Below are 20,679 nucleotides of genomic sequence, written 5' to 3'. Positions count from 1 at the left end.
ATCAATTGCCAGCCAAGAAAAAAAAAAAGAACATGAAGAAAAGTCTGCAGATATTTTTTGAAAAGAACAAAGCAAAACAATATTAATTGAAGACATTTCCTGATTTAGAGTCTTATTAAAAAACAGCTGTTATGCTGTTCTTCTTTGGAAGGATTTTGTTATAGTTTTCTCTAATGACTATAACTACCTATGAGCACACATTCAAGTTCATTACAGAAACTTTGTAGTGAAGCAAATCATTTCTTAACCTCCACTTCAATAGACTAAGTGGGCTAAAATTCGTAACGTTTTGAGAATAAGACATGCTTTTTAATGACTCTAACATAACTGTTCTTTCCTACACACTTCCCAAATTATGTTCATTTCCTGGGGTTTAGGCATGCTATTACAGAAACAGTTATATCTGTATGAAAAAAATATGTCATCCTGCCTCTCTGCTCTTGGTATATGCTCTGATTTGATTTTTGCAAGAACAAGTTAACACACATAGGAACTATATCTGACTTCTACTGGACCAGAATTAACACGTCTAAAAAGGACAGAAAGAAAAAAAAAAGAAAGAAAAATCATTGTATTTCAAGGAACTAAAGAAATTAAGCAGCAACTACCTCTGAGAGAGATGCATCAACCTTTGAAGGCACTTTCAGGTCCAGCCACGGCTGATAGTTTTCTAGAAGCAAAGCAGGCCTGGAGAAGAATGTAGAAAAAGGTAGTGTAACAATGTTTGATTGAAAGTTTCCTACTGCCATGCACAAAATATAATAAATACTAAGATTACCAGTGCCACATATTTAGCTTACCTGTGCCTCTTGCATTTGACCTTGCCACAGACAGCACAACTGTGACCATGGGGAAATAGCTCCGGGAGTTCTAATTGCTAAGACAAAATATTTGGACAAATTTATATTCTTCAAAATCACAACTCTCTTAATATGTTGATATATTAGTCAATTTGCCTTCCAGTTACAGAGAACTGAACAGCATGAAGACACAGTTGTTTTCCTTTCAAGAAAACAGGATGACATGAGAAAAAATGAACAGAAAAATCACTCGAAGTTTGAGAAAATATACTCCCTCACTTCTCTAGTCATCTCTCTATACATCAGTTAGTCTCATAATAGACATTCCCCTTTTCTATAAATCTTACTTCACTCATAGCTTTGAACTATTGTAACTACAACATTTTCAGTCCTCTGAAAATCAGCATTAAACTATTCTGAAGTCAGAAAACAGAAACTTCGTTAAGGATTTGTTTTCTTTGAAAATCAATTTCGCTTAAAGAAGCTTGACTACAGTCAATAATGAAGATACAGCACTGATTTGCCAGAAGACAAGCATTAAAACAAACAATAAAAGAGAAGGTGATTATTACATGATTTCTCAGCTATTGCATATCACCTGCTACTGAACTGCCAACAGTGAAAAGTGTGAAATGTTTAGAAAATAACATCCATGTACACTCCCAAAAGCTAGACACATGTAGCTTTGATAGGACTTTGCATGAATATATGAAAAATCCAGATCTTAATCATCATACAAGTATATTTGCTGTAAAATAGTCACTAATAAGTGGGTATTAACTGTATTTGTGCTGTATTTTTAAAAGCAAGGAGGATTAGATAAAAACTACTACCCTTATCCATTATTACAAAACTTAACACATGAAAACACAAACAGGCGTATTTACCTTAGGTTTATATTTTATTGTGAAAAGAATATTTGGCAAGAGAGAATCCGGTCCTAACGAACAGTAGAATGTGACAACACCAGCCACAAATGACCAGAAGATCATCAAAATGTGAAGATACCTTAAAATTAAATCGGAAAAAGATATATTACTTTGTGGAAAGATATCAGTATTACACGGTGCTTTACAGGTTTTCTTTTAAATATATATTAGTATCAGTATTTCTTTCATTGGTAGTTTAACCAGTAGCTACTTGAAAGACTAAAGCTAAGTGTCTCCCCAGCACCTGCTACGGAATTCAATTACGGCCGCACGCAACTGAGAAGCCCGAGCAGATCTACAGCAGTCTCGCCCACGGCTAGGCGAGGTGCAGCAGTCCTGCCAGCAAACCGGAGGCGGCCGTCAACACCCCCCTGCCGAAGCGCCAGCTCGCGTTACCTCGTACCGGCCCTCCCGCCCCGGCTGAGGGCCTGAGCAGGTGCAGCCATCACCGGGCAGGGGAGGTCGGCCCCGGACCGGCCGCGTCTACGGCTCTTCAGCTCGCTGCCGCCGGTGACCTGAGACCCGCGCTCCCCCCGGCCCCGGCCCCGGCCCCTGTCCCGCCCCGCGCGCAGGGTCCGCTGCCGCCGGGGGCTCGCGCGCGGCGCCCAACCGCCGCCTGCGCGCGCTCGGCCGTTACCGGTTGAGCAGGAGGGTGGCGGCGCCCAGCCCCAAGAAGAGGCAGCAGAAGAGCGGGTACTGGCGGCAGGTCTCCCGCAGCGCCTCGGCGCCCCGCACGCGCCGCCGCAGCCGCTCGCGCGCCGCCCGCACCCACCCCATGGCCGCAGCGGAGCGGAGCGGAGCGGAGGGCGCCGCCGCCGCCTCTCCGGCGCTGGGAGGGCAGCGGCAGAGCAGGCGCGACGCGGACGCCGGAGCGCGCCGCTTCCGGTCCCCGCCGCACGTGACCGCGGGCACGTGACCGCGGGCGCTGGCGTCAGGCGGGCGGGAGGGCTGCCGGAGGGCGCCATGTTGTCGGAGGGGGCCAGCCCTACGTGGCGGCGCCGGTGGGAGGCGGGCGAGGCGCCCCGCGCCGGCGGGCGAAGAGCACGGTACGGCCTGGGACGCAGGCAGCGCTCAGCACCTGGGCCGGGCGCCCCTGCCCCCTCCCGCGCCCCAGCTCGGGGGGTGGGGGCGGCAGTAACGGTTCGGCTGCGCGCGGCGGCGGCGGCAGCCGCGGGCCCCGGGACGGGGAAGGGAGTGAGGGGGAAGAAGCGACCGGCCCCTTCCCAGCACGGCGCTGCCCGGGGCCGCGGCGCCGGGCTGCCGGCTCGGGGCGGCGGGGTCGCGCCGGGCAGGCCCGGCCGCGGAGCGGGGACGGGGAGCGGAGCAGGACGGAGCTGCGCGGGGCCTTGCCGAAGCTGGGGGCAAGGTCTGCCGCGTTTTGGGGAATACTTGGCGCCCGGCGAGATCCTTCAAGCAAACCTCCAGTGACGTGCTTGGGTGGCATTTCAAGCCCTGCTGTGTAACATACTGTCCTGAGCCCTGTAAATAGAAGATCTCTGATGACAGAGTGCTTACATAAATACTTAGGTTCTGCACAACAGGGCCTGGCTCTGAGCAGTGATTAAAATGCGCTGTATTAGATGATGACTGAACTAAATCATTCGTAATTGGGATACTGAAATGGTATAAGTATCTTCAAAACCCTAGTAACTATGTGTAAAGAAAAGGAACAGGAGAAGTAGATCTTCTTGAGAATCTGGGTGCATACAGACTAATTTAAGACTCATTCAAGATTTATTAATGTCTAGAAGGTAGTTTATTACAAGTGAGGATTTAAAGCCAAGTTCACTTAAATGAAAAAGCCTGCAAATTCAATGCCAGTCATGAGCTTTCAAATTGCTTGAATGCTTTCAGCAAGTCTGTAGTTAGAAGCTCAAAGTTATGTTAATATGGCACTATGGTTGTGGGAAGATTAGTTCAGAGTGCAAAATAAAAGCTCTTAAACAACTTGTTCTGGGAAATATTATTTAGAGATGGGAACTTCTGAGTTGCAGATATAAGAGAAACCAGTTCAGCTAGAACTGACTGCTTCTATTTAAGTTGCCTCAAGAAGTTGATGTTGATTTTTACATTCATTTCCACTAGTCCCACACAGGCATACGTGGGCAAAGGATATGTAAGTGCACATAGAATACTCCTGCTTAGAGTATTTAGAAAACTAAAGCCAAAAGTAGCATTGAGACACTTCTCTCATGTTTATCATAGTATGCAACACTTCCCTTGACCTCTAGAGCAGGTGACTGCTATGGTTTGACTTCAGTATGTTGACCTTTCTCGGAGAGCTTGGCAAAAGCCCAGAGTAGGATTGAGTTTCTTTAAAGAGTCTCTGCAGTGTTACTTCATGTCGTTCCTTGTGTTTTCTATTACAAAAATAAGCTGTATATAAAATGCAAATTTCTGTACAGTCTTTATCCAGAGGAAGTTAATTTTCTTCAGAACACATGCTATTTACTACTTTCTAACTTTATCCTTAGCTTTATTGTGATATTGTCATTTATTTTGCTATAATTTAATAAGGAATAGCTTTTTTTTCAAAAAAGATCTAATTTTAAAAATATTTCCTAAAGATATCACACCATCATCTTATCTGTCAAACCATCATAGGAAATTACTTGCACAGTAAACCAGTAGCAGGCAGGAATACAAGTCAAACCTTTGCTTCTGTTTGTGTCCTTGGTAAGGGACACTAGGTAAAGTTGCTTTAAACTGCATCTTTACCTTAAATTGTTCGCATTCAATTTTGCGGTAATAATACCTTATCATCTGAAAAGTTGTTTAATTTTTGCCAGGTCACAAAGTCAATTCTCTAGCGATAAGTATGAATTTATAACAGGGAGGGGGTACCCTACGGTGGAAGATTTCTGCATTTCACTGTTCATTACACATCTGGAATTTTTTAGCTTCATAACATTAAATCAAATCTTCTTGAAACGTCTCACCACCACTTCTAAATTACAATTATTTATAGCCATAAGCTGTTTCAGCAGATCAGTATGCTTTTCTTACACTAGCTTTTCAGTTGGTCTGCTTGTTGATTAGAGTTTATATATCTGCTGGCCAGACACAACACAAAACCTACTTTATCCCATACTTCTCTGCCACAGAGACAGCATGTTAGCATTGCATATCTCCCTCTGTAACTCTTCCTTCTATGACTACTCAGATGGTTCAGCTAGGCTAAAAGATACAGCTGAGGTTTGTATTCCAAAACAACAAAAAAAACCCCATGTGAAGTGAGATACAAGACCAAACTTTCAAAAATTAAATTGAACTTTATTGGAGAAATGAGAGCTTTAACCATTCCCCAGCTACTGCATGTCTGTTTGTCTTTGCAAAAATTCTTGGAAAAGTTCTCTGGTTAACTGGAGAACTGAGAGGGAAAACGCATATCTGGAGATGGGCTCTGAAGCTACACTGACAGGGCTAAGTTATTCTGGGAAGCAAGGGGGGGGGCTTGATACTTAAAATCTAAAAGGATCTTTTGCTGATCATACCAGTGTTTTATTGTTTTATTTTGGATTTTTTTTAAGGCAACTAAAGATGACTGTGTCTAGTATTTGAAACAAATACGTCTGTAGATTTTGAACGTGATTTAAAAGTTACATTTGTTGGCTGAAAAATATAAATTAAGGCTAAAATGCTATACATCAAAGCTGAGTTTGCTTAAGCTTACAGAAACTCATTTGTTTAATAAATCAGGCAATGGACTGTAATGCACAGATTCTCATAGGCTACTTGCCTTTGCAGGACTGCTTTTGCTCACCAGTAGCTCAAAAATTAGTCATTGTCCATAATGTCTCCTGTTCAAAGCCTTACATATTCATGTTTCTTAAGGATACAGTGGTCTAGGCTAACACATACAGTGCAAACTTTTATATTTTCCTAACGAGGAATTAATTTTCTTTTGTACATCATTCCCCACAATTACTTGATCATTTCTGTCTCTTCCAGAATTTTAAATGTCATATTCAAATTGCTTTAACTACAAATATTTAGCAGCAAATTTTAAGTTAATTTTAAACAACTATTTAGCAGATACCTAAACTTAAATTTAAAAAAGACACAATTTAGTGATTCAGATGCCAAGAAAATTAAGCATTAGATACCTTCAGCTTAACTTATCAGTTAAAAACTTATACAGTGTAGTTACTGATTTCATCCTGCAAATTTAGGGAGTTAAAGTCTGTTCAAAAAACGTTAGGTAAAATTTTATATTTAATAGTACTTCTTGACCATTCTGTATTGGAAGAGCAGACAGACTTTTGGGGAAAATACCAGTTGACCACTTTATATATATTTCTGTTTGTTGGTTTGTGTAGGACGATAGTGATTAGCATGCAAGTAAACAAAATGCTAGTTTTACTGTTACAAATGCGGTCATGTTCATTTCTCTCCGTTAATGAGTTAATAGTCTGCTAATACTCAGAGGTAAATAGCATTTGGGAGCTAGTTCCAAATCATGTCTGTTCTTTGCACCGCCCACACTGATGTGGACTGTGTCAGTTTTATGGAAACATGCTGCCATTGGTTGGTTTAGGTTCTTAAATTTGGTATCCATTAACCACCAGGTTATGGACCATATGTTGAGCAACAGTGGTGTAAGAAGCCCATTGCACGAGGAAAGGATAACCTGGGGCCAAATGTACCTGCTGGATACCGCAACAGAGGCTTTGGGTTCCTGGATGAAGTATCACACAAATTGCTCTTTAAAAGAAGGGGGGGGACAGGGAAGGATGGAAGATGTAGTTCAGCTGTTCAAGAAGAGTAAAGAGCATAATGGCTGTAAGGAAAGGGGAAATTGTTAAACAACAAAAAAACCAAACCAAACTAAAAAACCCCCACGACCTACACACGCTCTCCATAATTAGGGGGAAAAAAAGAATTGCAAGCTACTGAAATTGCAGAGATTGAAACTTCCTTTTTTAGAAAGAGATTCAGTGGGCAATTGAAGTTGGGGGAGGGAGGAAGGGAGCGAAGGGGTCTCAATCGCAATAGGCCACCCAAAATTCATCAGTAGCTTCCTAAAGAGTCTGTAAAGTGCAATTGAATTAGATGACCTGAGACTACCTAGCAGGCCGCATATCTAAAAGCTAAGTCATGAAATGACTGACTGGCATCTGGCAGAATCAAAATTTGAAGGGAGAAAAAGGCAAGGAGACTCTTCTGGTAAAAGTATTTGAATGAAAGAACTCATGGAAAGCAAGAGAATCTTCAGAGGGTCAGTCTACTGTGCCCATCCAGACTGATGCTGGGGAATGCAGAGAGAAGCAAGGACACTGAGGAAATACTGAGCAGGTCAGAATTTCACCAGGACAAGCACAATCCATTTGGAAAAAACCTACACCAGGAAGAAGAAAAAATGGCCATGTGCTAGAGGTAGTTTTTCCTTGAGAAACTCTTAACTCCTAAAGAAGAAAACAAAAAGGTTCATAGCAATACTAGTATATGCCAAATTTTCTCTAATTATTATATGGAAAGGATTATTCTGGGTACTTTATTAATAGACTAAATTATGAGAATTAAAATATTAGAGATCAAAATAAGTAGTCTATCCTGTGGTAGATGGCAGTTTGTAGAACATTAAAGCAGAAGGGCACCAAGGGGAGAGCTGTAGGATAAGCGTAGAAGGAAAAGATGGTTTACAGACTATGGGAAATACAGAGCCTGCAAAATAAAAGAACATCAAGGGAAAATAAGGGGAGGCACTAATTGATACAGGAGACACATTCTCTGATTCGTTGCTTGGAAGTATCCTGAGGAAATGAGGTGTTTTTCCTGAATTGCAAGTTGCTTTTTGAATAGCTATGAGCATTTAATGTCCATAAAAATCATGCAGAAGGGAGTTCTATTGCTTAAATACATTGCATGAGTGAATATAGTTCTTTGAACATTGTGTCTGTTTCATTTAGTATTAATGCATCTTTTTGCATTAAAGAGATGGTGAAAAATCATTCCCTACTTAGCACCATTGCTGCTTATGATTTTAATTGGACCATTTTGTCCATCTGAGCTGTGTTTTCCCAAATGAAGATTCTTGCTATAGTTAATTGTTCCTCCCATGGGAGTACTTCTGTACCTTTGCCCATCTTTGCTCTTTGTCCTCTTCCAGCTCTACTCTATCCTCTGTTTTCTGGTGGTGTGGTAGAAGGGGACTGCAGGAAAGGGAACAAAACTGTTCAACAAAACAGCACATGAAATGCTATATATTAGTAGCACTGGTGACTTCTTAAGTTTTTCTTTAAATTGTTTTTTTGGGCCTCAGCAAAGAAAGAATTCCCCTGAATGGAAACATTCAAGTAGTCAGGAAGTTCTAATCGATATGCAGTACTTGTCAAAAGTGGGAAAAAAGGAACAAGTACAACTAACAGTTGCTATTGTAAGCCAGCTTATACCACAGCAAGTTCTCTGCTAATACTGTCAAATCTAATGATACTGATCATGTAAACCCAGGTGTAGTGATGCATATGTTTATTATGGGAACTGACTAGCTGGTACCCTGACACCCATTACTTTAGCTTCTGTAGATACAACTCTAAATGCCTTGCATGTCTGTGTCATCAGGTCAGAATTCCACAGAGATATTTTTGGTTTGAACAATCAGTTTCTCAGACAACATGAAGTATTTAGAAGCAGTATAGGGTAAAAATTAAAACATAATTAATTATCACCCTCAGAAAATTATTTATGTCAGTTAAGTTTTTCAGACATTTCACATAAATTGTTATAGAACCAGCTGTATTAACAGGTACTGTTTTGCTTACTATTTGTTGATCGAAGATGTAAGCTAGAAATTTGACATTTTCCTGCATTTAAATGATGTACAGGAAAAAAAAAAGAACAGTTAAAGAGAAGATTAAAAAACAAAACAAAACAAAAAAAATGGGACATCAATGTTAAGTTTTCCTGGCAAAATCACGGAATACCTGAAAACAGCAAAATAATGACTTCGGGTCATAGACAAAGTCTTGCTATGAGAGAGCCTGAACTGAGGGTTATTCCTTATGGCGATGAATTTTGACACTTTTTGAAGGACATGGGCAACTTGGTGTTACTTACTTTGTGGGGAAACTTGAGAGCACATCTTATAATAAAGCTCCACAATAAGAAGAGTATGGCAGCTTTAGTCAGAGAATTTAAAAAGTGGGGCTCAGTATCAAGCTCTGCAAGGCCAGGCTTCTTTACAGTTGATGAGCTGATGTAGCTGATCAGTGTAATCTGTTCTCTGCTACGTAAGTTCCAAAAGGTACCGCAGACAAAACCATTGGTATATTTAACAGAAAAGTGGTACCATGATATATTACATATACTACTTCACCTACTTAAGAAACTGGGAAAGACATTGGAGCTTTTAAGATATGAGATTATATGAGGGATTATTATTAACATTCAATATTATTTTGAAGCAAATCAGAATTGATTTAGAAAGTAACTGAATGATGTGCTGCTGTATGAGCTACCTGGCTTCTTTGTTGTTTTACTCAAGTACACGGGAACCTGTTTTAAATGCTAGGCATGCAGTTTCATCTCTCTAATAGATGCATAAACTTTTTGAAATAAACCCTAATGAATTGGCATTTTAATATGAAAATCAGCTTAGCATCTTTCATAACAAACCTCAAGAAATGACATTGTTTTACTTAAGAAGCTGACTTCAGTCTGCCTAAGAAGTCCTCCAGTCTAACCCCAAAGTCTGAGGTGTCCAGTTTCTGACCTTTTCCCTCTCCAGGAGTTCTAAGTGAAGTCTGAGTTCTTTGAATTTCAACAGATGCATCTAAGATAATTCTCTATGTGGAGTTATGAGCTAAGATGTCTAAGATATACCTGAAGTTGAGCTGCAAGCAGTTCAGATGTAAGAAAAAACATTTTTCACTTGAGAAAGTGTATTTGCATCAGAAGAAATGCTATCAGAATGGAGAAGGGATGCTTTAATATCATATAGGGGCCTTGTAACCACTATTTGTCTAGTAAGAGTCCACTGATCATTACCATCCAATTTGGTAAACTAAAGGCTCAAGTGCTATCCTACTGCCATCCTGTGGCATATTGTCTTCATCCACTGTAGTTCTGGAATATATTCTAGTCAGAAAACTTGGAATACCACTCCGTCTCATTCTGGAAAGCCCATGCCTTTAGGGATTCTCCTGGATCACAATGGTGGGGATCAGGGCGCAGCTCTTCTCCCTGCTCTTTATCTTCTCCTTCGTTTGTTCATTACATTGGGAGGATTAGTCAAGGTAGCTCTGCGTTAATTTCTCTCTTCTCCTTCCCTGAAGGCCCTGGGCAATAATTAAAAGCCAGCACAGAGAAAGGAGCGAAACAGAAGCCAAGGATTATCTGGAGAAGCTGCTCTGGCAGTGGAGGAAAGACATGAAATTAGTGCACTGGATTCAAGATGTCTTAGTTCAAAATTGCTCACCTGAGTTTCACCAAGAATTCAGTACACGCAGCAGTCTCCACTGATCCTCACTCCCCTTTACTTCTAGTTAGCAACATTCCCATCTCCCACTGAGGCTTCAGAGATGCTGGTCATCATGCACCGTGCTCACCTGCAGAGAAAATAGCAACTTTTCCCCCACTGAAAGCTCTCTGTGAAACCAATCCTGCCAAACTGAAATTTGGCAGATGCATTCCAGATCAAGTTGTCATCTGATTTTCTGCATTACCAGATTCCAGGCAGCCTTCCTTTTTCAACCTTCTCCCACCTTTTCACCTGATACAGGTTTTTGCATCTGAGAGTCTTAGAACAAAGTCACTTTTGTTTCAGTAAGTGTACCTCCTGTTATTAAAAAAATAACAAGTTCTATCCTAGACTTGAGGAAACCGAACATCTTTCTTCAGACAATAAAGTATGGCAATCTTCATACTCGTAATAACTCAAGACATTGTTTCCTGTATCTTGAGATGCCTTTTAGACATCTTTTTCCAAGCATGGACTGATCATTACAAGTACCTTCATTTCTGAATATGTGAAGACCACCTCCAGTTCCAAATACATCTTATATGGGGTATATATACCCATCCCATCAAGTCTTTTATGAAAAAGTCTTGGCACAAGCCTGAGAAAGGAATGACAGGCCACTTCTCTCTCAGGATGCTGGGTTTGTATGATACATTTCTCCAGGAAGAAACAACTATTACAGAGTCCTTTAACTAGACTCCGTGGATTTCAGCACAAACATATCTGATCCTGTTGTATTTATGAGCTCTTTGGGACTATCCTGAATTGGAATCAGCAAGAGCCTACCTTTTACAGACCCAGTCCTGCCAGTTCCTGGCTGGAAAGAGACTGCCGAGTTCACTCAGCTTCTTAAGTGAGACACCCAACTAGTCTGTCATTTGGTTCCCTGGATTAAAGAAATGTTCAAATCAAGACTTTGTATGCAGCTTACCTATGAATACTGCATTCCCTCGCTCAGTTAGGATATACTGTCAGGCCCTATTAAAAACAGACTTCTCAGTACTTTGTCATTGTTCTACTTTCACCCATCCATTAAGGGATTAAAAGGGCAGTGAATGGCAAATGCATTTTTGTAGTGATGAGATGGAAGAAACTCCTCATGTGTATTGAAAAGCCTTCAGTTTTTGGAGCCTCTACTTCAGATATTCAGGACTCTCCTGCCTCCCTGGAACTGAAGGTATTAGACTGTATCACTTCCAAATAGCAGATTTACAAATTGGACTGTAGGATTTCACTCATCTCCCAGAACAGGACGTTTGAAATAGCAGTACTAAGGCAGAGTAATAGTTTTCTTATCTAGTTTTCTACTTCGTCATATTTGAAACCACCTTCCTTTCAGAGACATTTTATTTAAGACTTCCTTAGTTCTCTTGGGTGTGTTTCTACTGCCTGCCTTTCTTCTGAACTTTCCACTAAGATAAAGTGGTCTTCATGACTATGGCAGCCAGGACGGAATTTTCTTACCATTTAACATGAAATCCAAGGACCCTGCCTCTGCTCTTGACTTGATGTTTGAATCTGGGGAAGATCCATCACCTGACAGTTCCTTTCACATCACACTCTGGCTGTTAGATAGTGCCTTGGTTACAGCCTACCAGATTTTGGCAGGAAAGATTCCACCAAGCTTTAAGACAGGTAAATGAAGTTATTCCACTTTGCGGTCTGCTGAGAAAGTTGTTTCTTTGGCTATTTTACCTTTAACCTTAACCCATAAAGATCTTGCCAGAAGATTAAGATACAACTAATAGTCACCCTGTGCCCCCAGGTAGATGATTTATCTTTCTGATTTTTCTACCACCTTAAGTTTTTCCACAGGACAGACAAGGATATGTTTCCCATCAAGTTTCCCCAAGTAGGGAATATTTTGAGATTCTATTCATTCTAAGTCAATTTTTTATATACAAGACAATGTTTTCACCCAGAATTCCTCTGAGGGGAAATCTTCCTGGTTGCCATCACTGCTTCAAAACAAACCAAAAAACCCCAAGGTATTCACAGGTATCTTTTATGTTTTTTCACAGGGACATTTTGTGCTCCTTCAAGGTATCTGAGTCAAGATTACAAGTCTGTATTCTTTTTGAAATTATTCTGAAGTAAGTTTTTTTGGACATCGTGCACGATTTTACTTCATTTGGGAAACCTAGGATCTCTCTACATCAATTTTTACATATGGCTGAGGGGTAGAAGTTCAGTTGTCTCTAGAGATGATCACAGTGGATAGTCAATTGTGTCAAGACTTGATCTGAAGTTATCAACTGAGACCCATTATAGTGCACATGCCCGCAGGAGACCAGCAACATTACAAATGTCCCAGTCTGCAATTCTATTTACATTTTTGCATGTATTTTACCATTATGGATAAATATCATGATGATTATCTAATACTGATTCAGCTATTCAGGAATTCTTTCAGGTAAGCTATGATGCATTAGATTCTGCTTAGAAGCACTATCTAAAAAGCAAACAAAATCCACATTATTATTAAAAAAAAAAAAAAAGTGTTACCTGACAGTTACTGGCACTCTCCAGACACATTAATCTCCTTTGTCCCATATCCAAAAATTCAAGACATTCTGGAGTCAACAGGGACGGATGGCATAGAAAACATACCATCCATTTAAGCCACATGTCCTTGGAAAGGGACACATTTAAGTCCTCTCCTATACTCCCTTTAGAGATGAGTTTTTATTTTGGTTCCTCTCTTCCCCCGTACATGCATTTGTACTGGATAGAGGAATTCTAAGATAGGCTGAGATAATGGCATGTTATCTTTCTTCATAGAACAAAAGCACTACCACATGAATTTCTAAAATATGCTACTTACTGGGCTCTAACCTCACCCAGTCATCTTATCTTAAAACCATGGTTGCTAAGCTAATGGTTCTATCTTAAACTGCACACACAATTTGAACAGGAACATTACCTGATGCTTCATCTTCATGTTGATGTCCTTTTTCTCTAGTATGAGGATTACCACATCCAATTACTTTACTTAATTACAAATCTCTATGTGAATACTTTAGAGCACTGTAGTAGAAACATGTTGATTCAAAGGAATTTAGAAATCTAACAGATGCTTAAAACACTTTATGATAAACTATCTACTGTTTTTTCTAAGCAATACAAAGCAGGAGCTGATCATCATCAACCCTTATCAGTTACTCCCCCAGCTATTTACTAACTCCATACTGAAATTACATAAGCACTTGAACATACTTCAGGACGCAATCAGCTGGTTTTGCATAAGCCAGAGCTGAAAGTAGTTAGAGCTAATCTTGCCAACGTTGTGACCACCATCTGATCTCTCTCAATGCAATCTGTATCCGTGTGACAAATACACCTTAATGCACCTCCAAGTGCATTTACAGAGACTCTTCACTTTTCCAAAGCTTAGTGAGCAATGTCTTGTTCACAAGTCTCTCTTCTCCTATCCCTCATTTTATTCCTCAATGAAATTAGCGCTCTTAGGAAATGTTAGACTTGCAATGAACTGTGAAAGTTTACCTACTGCTGTGTAAAAAACAAACTCTACACTTCCTAAAAGAATGCACTAATTTTTCAATCTAGGAAAAGACTGACTACCTCAGAAAGAAGCAACAATCAAGTCTGAAGTTTAGTGACGAGTCAATGCTTTGCGAGTATTCTTTTCTTGGGTAGAAATGATCACCTGAATCACTCAGAACATCAAAAAAATATATATATGTATATATATAGCCAGATGATCTTCAGATTTGTATGCCATTTAAAAAAATGCAAGGTTATCATTTATTACACGATTCCCACACTAAGATTACTTCTTTGCAAAACCAGGTGGCAAACCACACAAAAAAAAGTAACACATTTTTTAAATCAAATAAATTTAAGACCTTTCAGATTCTGCCCAACTTTAACCAGAGAATTGTCTCACTGAAGTTAACCCTATATTGGAACTGTTTTCCAAGTTTCTCAGAGTTATTCTGCGCTAACTTTATTAAAACTTAATGGAACAAAGCAGCACATATTACTCAGCTACATTAAGCCCGTTTTCTTTATATTGCTAAAGCTTAAAACTACCTAAAGAGTATGATATCTTTGGTATTTTCTGAGACAAGCTGTACCAGTTCACCTTTATATTCAAGTCCAGTCCTCCGTTACCATAAAATCTGCAACACACTTTTTCACTGGCAAATTTTGCAAAATTTGAAGAAATGTACATGCTATGGTTTACTCCAGAGTAGCTTTTAAATATCACACTACTTAAAAGTAATAAGCCACCTACACTTTTACAGAAATCTGTTAATAGTAACACTGCCTGTTAAGTCAACATTAGTTAACTAACAAGCACGGTTGTAATCACAAACTTCTTGTGAAAATCACTGCTGTCTTCTGCTAAAACACCAACTTAAGTATATATACAAAATACAAAAATTCTGATGACAACAGTGAATGCAGAAACAGATTAGCCCCTTAAAAAAAGCCATTTGCACTGGCAAAATCACATTTCCTTGCACTACTTGATGAATGCCTTTGGCCAGGATTTAAAACAGGAAAGGTCCTTTAGTAGCCACTTCAGTACGTGCAGGGAGAGGGTACTTCTATACGGTAACTTAAATGCACTAGTACTACAGATTAAAATCACTTTCCAATAGTGATGCATCTACATTATGAAAAGAGGAATTCATTTTTGGGGGGGGGACCAGCTCTCACAGATGTTTTGTAATACACAGCTTCACTGACAGCTATGTTCAAACTTGTAACCATAAAGTATGCTAAATGACACAGAGAGAAAAATTAAACTGCTAATGTACTAATAGGGTATTTATGAAATAGCTTTTGTTGAAATCTTAGGATTTTTTTTTAATCTCCAAATGGCTACATCTACTGTCAGAAATTAGGTGCATTCTTCACACCACTAAAGGGCGGGGGGGGGGAAAGGGATTTCAAAAACGTTATTTGACATAGTAGTACAATACTAGAAATGCTTCAATTGGAACCAGAAATTGAGTACCTGATTATCATTCAGGTCCTCACTCTTCCAATGACTGTGTAATCCCTTTAATTACTATGATTGCTATTCTGCCATCGAAATAAAATATCAACTGTATCTATGAAGCATTAAAAAAAAAAGTACCAAACAGATTAAACAGTATCAGATTACATTCAGTTCACTTCACGCTGAAGTAGACACAAAGAAGTTGAAGATTTAAAAACCTACAACCTTGCTAATTTTTCTCACAGCTGCAGATGAAGAGCCAATTAAACAGGATACTGAAGTTGGATTTTAGGCACTGCAAGTCATTTGTGTGCTAGAATGTCTATTTTTACTTACAGTCATCTTCTCCACAGTCAAATGGCATAGGCAATTTTACTGGCTATGTATTAAAACTAAAAAGCACCTTCTAACTTTCTTAATGCAAGGAAAATAAGCAGTAGGATTCAAGGTTTGGTCGTCTTCGTGCTAGTGATCGAAACTAGAAAAAATTTAAATGAAAAAAAATTATACAATAAAGAATTGAGGGCTGTTTTAGTTGGGGACTTTGAGACAAAACAAATGAAGCTAAGTATTCTGGCTCATAAATAAAGGTGGAGGGCATAATAGATCACAAATTAAACAGCACTGGAATATCAAAATTGAGGCATATAACAGAAATCTGATGAAAATGCAAGGAAGCTGAGACAATGATCACATTAAATTATTTTCATACTGCAGGCAACTGGCAAGCTCATACTAGGATTTTGTCCCCAGTTCTCTTTTTCTTAGATACAGGAATATTTGTGGGCAATAGTATGTCACATTAACTCTGCAAATAGAGGCAATCCTGATTTCTAATGCTGTTGGTTTTATCTGAATGACTATCAGAAAATGAGTATTGGTTTTGGAGCAGATAGTAAGTTTTATGAGCATACAGGAATGAAACAATCCTTGGAACCACAATATATCTTGGGACAGAACAACAGTTTAACTCTACAAATACTCAAGTTGTACTTACCTACCTACCTAGTATTACCATGGTTTCTACGCCATCACAGATGTTATTTCAGTTTGTGGGGTTTTTTAGGGGGGAGGGGAGGAGTAAGGCTTTTGCTATATACCTAGAAATCTGACAGTCTAAAGAAGCTTTCACAGAGATAGCTTTAAATAGTGAATGTAACCAAATGTTCCCAGAAGAGTTCAGCAATGCAGCATCCACTCAAGAACTGGCCATTTTAAAACAGGGTAAGTCCACTAACCATTCATCTCTTGGCAAGAGAAAGGAATCATTACATGAGATCATCACCCCTCTCCAAATTCCAAGCAAGCTAACAAATCTCCTGGCACCGTTCAACATACGTATCTACTGTAACAATAAAGGTAAAGCAGCAAAAAAGACTCCTTCATCCTGTACAATTTTTAAGAAAAGGATAATTCAACACTTGTACAGTTGTGGTCAGACAACTGTGCAAAAAATCGGTCTCCTAGAAAGTAGTCTAATATGTTTCTAGGAAGCTCTGTGTTTGTATGCATTACAATGCTGTAAAGTAGTAATTAATAACTTATCCTCCCCCCACTACTCATTCTAGGAATCAAGAAAACTTAAGCTAGACCTTCTCACCTATTACTACATTTCATTTTTAACTGACAAAAAGCCTTAGTGACAAAGTACAAGCTGGTACTCCCGCTACTCAATTAACACAAACAGCTATTCCCAGCAAAAGGACATGATGCAGTGGCACTGAAGTCAATTCAGCAAGACACTTGATGAAGGCAGACTATTGAATCCAACTAACTGCCAAAGTCAGGATTCACAAGCTTCAAGCTATGAACAGACTCAAGCTCCAGCTTAGCTGATTTCAATTCTCAGAATACTATAATGTAGAGTTTATTCATCCTCCTTATTACCTACTTCCAATACTTGCTACTCCATTTTAAACAATTAAAAATTTCCACTAAGTTCTCACTAATGCAAGTGAGAGAATAACGCTCCTGTTTCGTGGAATATATCAACCTGAGTGCATGCTATTTAAAAAACGTTAGAATGTGTTTATCCCCTCACTGATTTACGGAAGCACCAACAGAACTGCCAGGCTGAACATACAAAGTTTCTGTAAGAATTATCAAAGGCACAAAGGGAAAGCAGTTGCAGCCATAAGTAACATTTATATCCTGATATACTAAGTTTGGAATACTACCTTCAGAGGAAGCTCAGTTTATTTTAGATTGTATCATACGCCTATCTCTGCCAAGAACAACTACTCCTTATTTTAGATTTTAGGACAGTACTTAGATTAAGATTTGCATGATGCACAAATTCAAAATTTGGTCTTAATAAACCTATAATAGCCTTCCTCCAAAAACTAAAACCAAAGACTTAAACTTTGGGTCATAACAATGCCTATCTTTTAAAAAACAAACAAACAACCCCCCCCCCCCAGTTGTATGTCCTATATGAAATCCCATTAACCAACAAAAATGAATGTTAAAACAAAAGTATAATTTAAAAAGCTGTGTATTGGAGTGTTTATAAACCAGAAGTGTTAAGCAGCATAAGTTCCCAATTTCGTATTAAATTCAACTAGCTTCAAATTTAGAATGCATTACAAACCAATGTGAAATTATGCGCTAGCTTACACTCAATCTTTTGCAGGTATGTCAGCAGAGAAAACCTACTATGCAAATAATCACAGGCAGCGTAATACATTTAGTCATCACTTCCCTTCAACATGCCAAAAGTTTTGTGCATTATATGTTCGTTTGTCACCAAAGCACTCCATAGGAGATGCATTATTGCTGTAAAACATTTCAAGTTTACCAACACCCAGTGCAACCAAACTGATGTTGTATATATGCACTTGCCCATTCTCATCAATATTTTCATACTTAATATTGAAGTTTTTCTTTACAAAACCAAATTTAAAGCTTTGAAAGTAACATTTTTTTTGATTTCTTTCCTCCCACAACATTAATCACCACATGCAATTTCTTTATCTGATCATTTTGCTAAAAAACTGCACCAATATCAGAACAGTGCAAATCATATTTAATTTTAAAAGTTATAATGGCTTGAGTTCATAATTAGAGGGAACACTGTCAAGATCTTGGTATTTTGCTCACTCACCATTGCTTGCAATGCATAAAAAACAGTTTCCTGTCAATTCTGACATTTCTCCTTAAGTCCCGCCCTTTTTTCTTTTTTTAACAGAGCTGAAATTAAGGATATTATCCACAATTTCAACACATTTATTACTTTAATATCAATGTTTTTATGCACTTCCATCAACTGCTGTAATTCCATACATTCCCCTCCCTCCATCTTGTCCCCCAATTTCCAGGCTAATAACTGGTCACTAGCACTTGTGATCCCACAAGCATTTTATATTTTTAAGCAATGGGGAGATTTCAAGAATAAGAAATCTGAAGACTTCCCCTCTCCTATGGCCCCCAGTTATTTCATTTTTCCTTTTTTATAACAAGTTCAAAATTGGTTTACACACCTTGACAGTGTTCCTTATAAAACCGTATGACAGTAAAAGTGCCAAGTAGGCATGGCAACCTCTTTGAAGGGAGCATTTAAACTCCTTGACACTGGGAATGCCAGCACCAAGGATTACATTGAAATTCAAAATTATACTTAAGGCTACAATTAGCAAACCCACCTTCCATAAGCCTAATATCCTATCACTATATTTTAAAATTCAGAAGCTAATGCAACTGTATATTTTTATGCTCAAAATTGAGGAAAAAGGTATTTTTCTTTAGCAAGGGCAGTATATGATACTGTAGTAGCAAATGTCTCTTAAGCATTGACTACTCATTTCACCATCATTCACTTACTTTGTCTAAAGTTCAAAACTGGCAAGGCACATTTACATATTCCAATGAATACTTGACAATTTTAAATTACACTTCATGTCCCAGCTATCCCAGTAATTGACATACAACATACTAAAATGGTTTATTAAGATAGCAAAAAAAAAAAAAAAAAAAAAAAAAAAAATCATTAATGTGAAACATACAGGCTATTGGCAACCACTAGTCTAAAAATTATGTAAATACAAGTAAACATACTGAAATGTGTGCGATTCTAAGTTTTTAACCAGAAGATCTCTGTACTAACACACATTTATATTAATGACACATAAAAAAAATAAAAACTTTATTACAAAAATAAGTTACACTCGCCTCCAGCTTACAGTATAAAACAATTTTATTTGCAGGAATGCAAAATGATTGTTTGCCATGAGCATTTTCAACATATGACATGTCTAATTTTGTTAAAATTTGCATTTACTGGGGGAACTGGTGTGTATAAAACCTTAGTTAGGTATAAGCTTCAATTTTCATTGTGGTGCCTATGGGTATGTAGTATAACTGCAGTATCCCTTTGGGGAGGGGATTAAGGGAAGCTCTTTATGCCAAGTCCAAAGCAAGTCATAATTTTATCTATCTTTTACCTATATGAAGTTGGACTTGGCAAGTTTTTTTTTGTTTTTTTTTTTTTTTGTTTTTTAAGGGTGGTTCAATAGAGGATGCTTCACCACTGAACACTCACTGTCATCAAGGTGCTTTAGAAAATTAAAAACATAGCACAAATGATTGTACTCTACTCTACTCTACAGGTTATCATGATCTGCGTAAGAGAAATGGAAAGCTGATCGACATGTTTTTACAGTGATCAGCAATAAGAAATGCACTAATGAAAACATACCTTTTACCTAAAAAGCTAAACTACAGCCATATACTATTCTATGATTTATGAAAAACTTCAAAATATCCAAATGTCAGGCTTCACTGTACAGTTGTCAGTTTTAGTCTGACCTTTTATAAAGGGACACTGCAGTATTTAGTACAAGTTGCTGATGCACTTTTTTGAACATCTGATGTCTTACAAAAGTAACATCTTGCTAAACTATTATACATCCAAATAACTACAATATCTGAAGAAGCAAGGCTGCTTTTTCAGCCACAAAATACGACAAAAGCAAGGCCTGTTATGATGGTCATGAGGAAGTCTTATTACAAAGCCTCTGGAACTAAAGGCAACTAAGAATGTTACATTTGGTATATTATAATCTTACCCTCATATCATATTAAACAAGCCTTGCTTTTATCTACAAAGATTTTCTATGTACAGTACAGACAGGGTATAGTTCAATCCTCTGCTACTGAGGTAGTTAACCAACCCTTTAAAAAAGGTTCTGAAAAGAACCACTATCTGGAATGCCTGACTAACCAGCTCTGATGATTACACCTGAAACTGCTGTATCTGAACACAATTCATAAGTGATTACTATATAGACAATCATGATTAACCTTCATGAGCAGAAATTAAATTTAAGGATACCAATGATGGTATTCATCTATACCACTGCAATAAAAATTTAAATGCAAGAATTTCTGAATACCACTTTTGGAATCCTTAACTAAGCAAACTTGGGGGAAAAATCTACTTAAAGCAGATTTTTTAAAGAACAACTTTATTCTTTATTAAGATACCATGCTAGAAGTTAAGGATTTTGTTGAACACATTGGGGA

The 20,679-nt window shown here is 38.5% G+C and overlaps 2 protein-coding genes and 1 long non-coding RNA gene across 7 annotated transcripts in view; 1 reads left to right on the top strand and 2 right to left on the bottom strand.

Moving 5' to 3' along the window:
* The window catches only part of SNX14 (sorting nexin 14), a 59,724-nt gene extending 57,206 nt beyond the window's left edge, over window positions 1-2,518 (bottom strand). For 3 of the 4 annotated variants that reach the window (XM_062572787.1, XM_062572788.1, XM_062572789.1), the window contains exons 1-4: window positions 2,367-2,518; window positions 1,688-1,808; window positions 801-877; window positions 609-687 (exon numbers count right to left, since the gene is read on the bottom strand). In XM_062572787.1, the coding sequence (XP_062428771.1) occupies window positions 609-687; window positions 801-877; window positions 1,688-1,808; window positions 2,367-2,506 (417 nt within the window). In that variant the 5' untranslated portion in view covers window positions 2,507-2,518. Of the gene's footprint in view, window positions 1-608; window positions 688-800; window positions 878-1,687; window positions 1,809-2,125; window positions 2,248-2,366 lie in introns of those variants that run through there. The other variant, XM_062572791.1, reaches the window with a different exon arrangement.
* A 161-nt stretch (window positions 2,519-2,679) lies between these two features.
* LOC134138737 (uncharacterized) lies at window positions 2,680-13,964 on the top strand. Its single transcript, XR_009958019.1, has 3 exons — window positions 2,680-2,775; window positions 12,209-12,280; window positions 13,755-13,964. It is a non-coding gene; the product is annotated as an uncharacterized LOC134138737 (long non-coding RNA).
* A 4,199-nt stretch (window positions 13,965-18,163) lies between these two features.
* SYNCRIP (synaptotagmin binding cytoplasmic RNA interacting protein) overlaps window positions 18,164-20,679 on the bottom strand; it is a 26,343-nt gene continuing 23,827 nt past the window's right edge. For both annotated transcript variants that reach the window (XM_062572783.1, XM_062572784.1), the window contains exon 12: window positions 18,164-20,679. This exon is cut by the window's right edge. The gene's annotated coding sequence lies outside the window, so the exon portion shown is untranslated.

The sequence above is a fragment of the Rhea pennata genome, chromosome 3 (assembly GCF_028389875.1).
Source record: "Rhea pennata isolate bPtePen1 chromosome 3, bPtePen1.pri, whole genome shotgun sequence".
NCBI classification, from domain to species: domain Eukaryota; kingdom Metazoa; phylum Chordata; class Aves; order Rheiformes; family Rheidae; genus Rhea; species Rhea pennata.
Note: the sequence above shows the minus strand (reverse complement) of the source record. Positions and strands in the feature narration are given on the sequence as shown.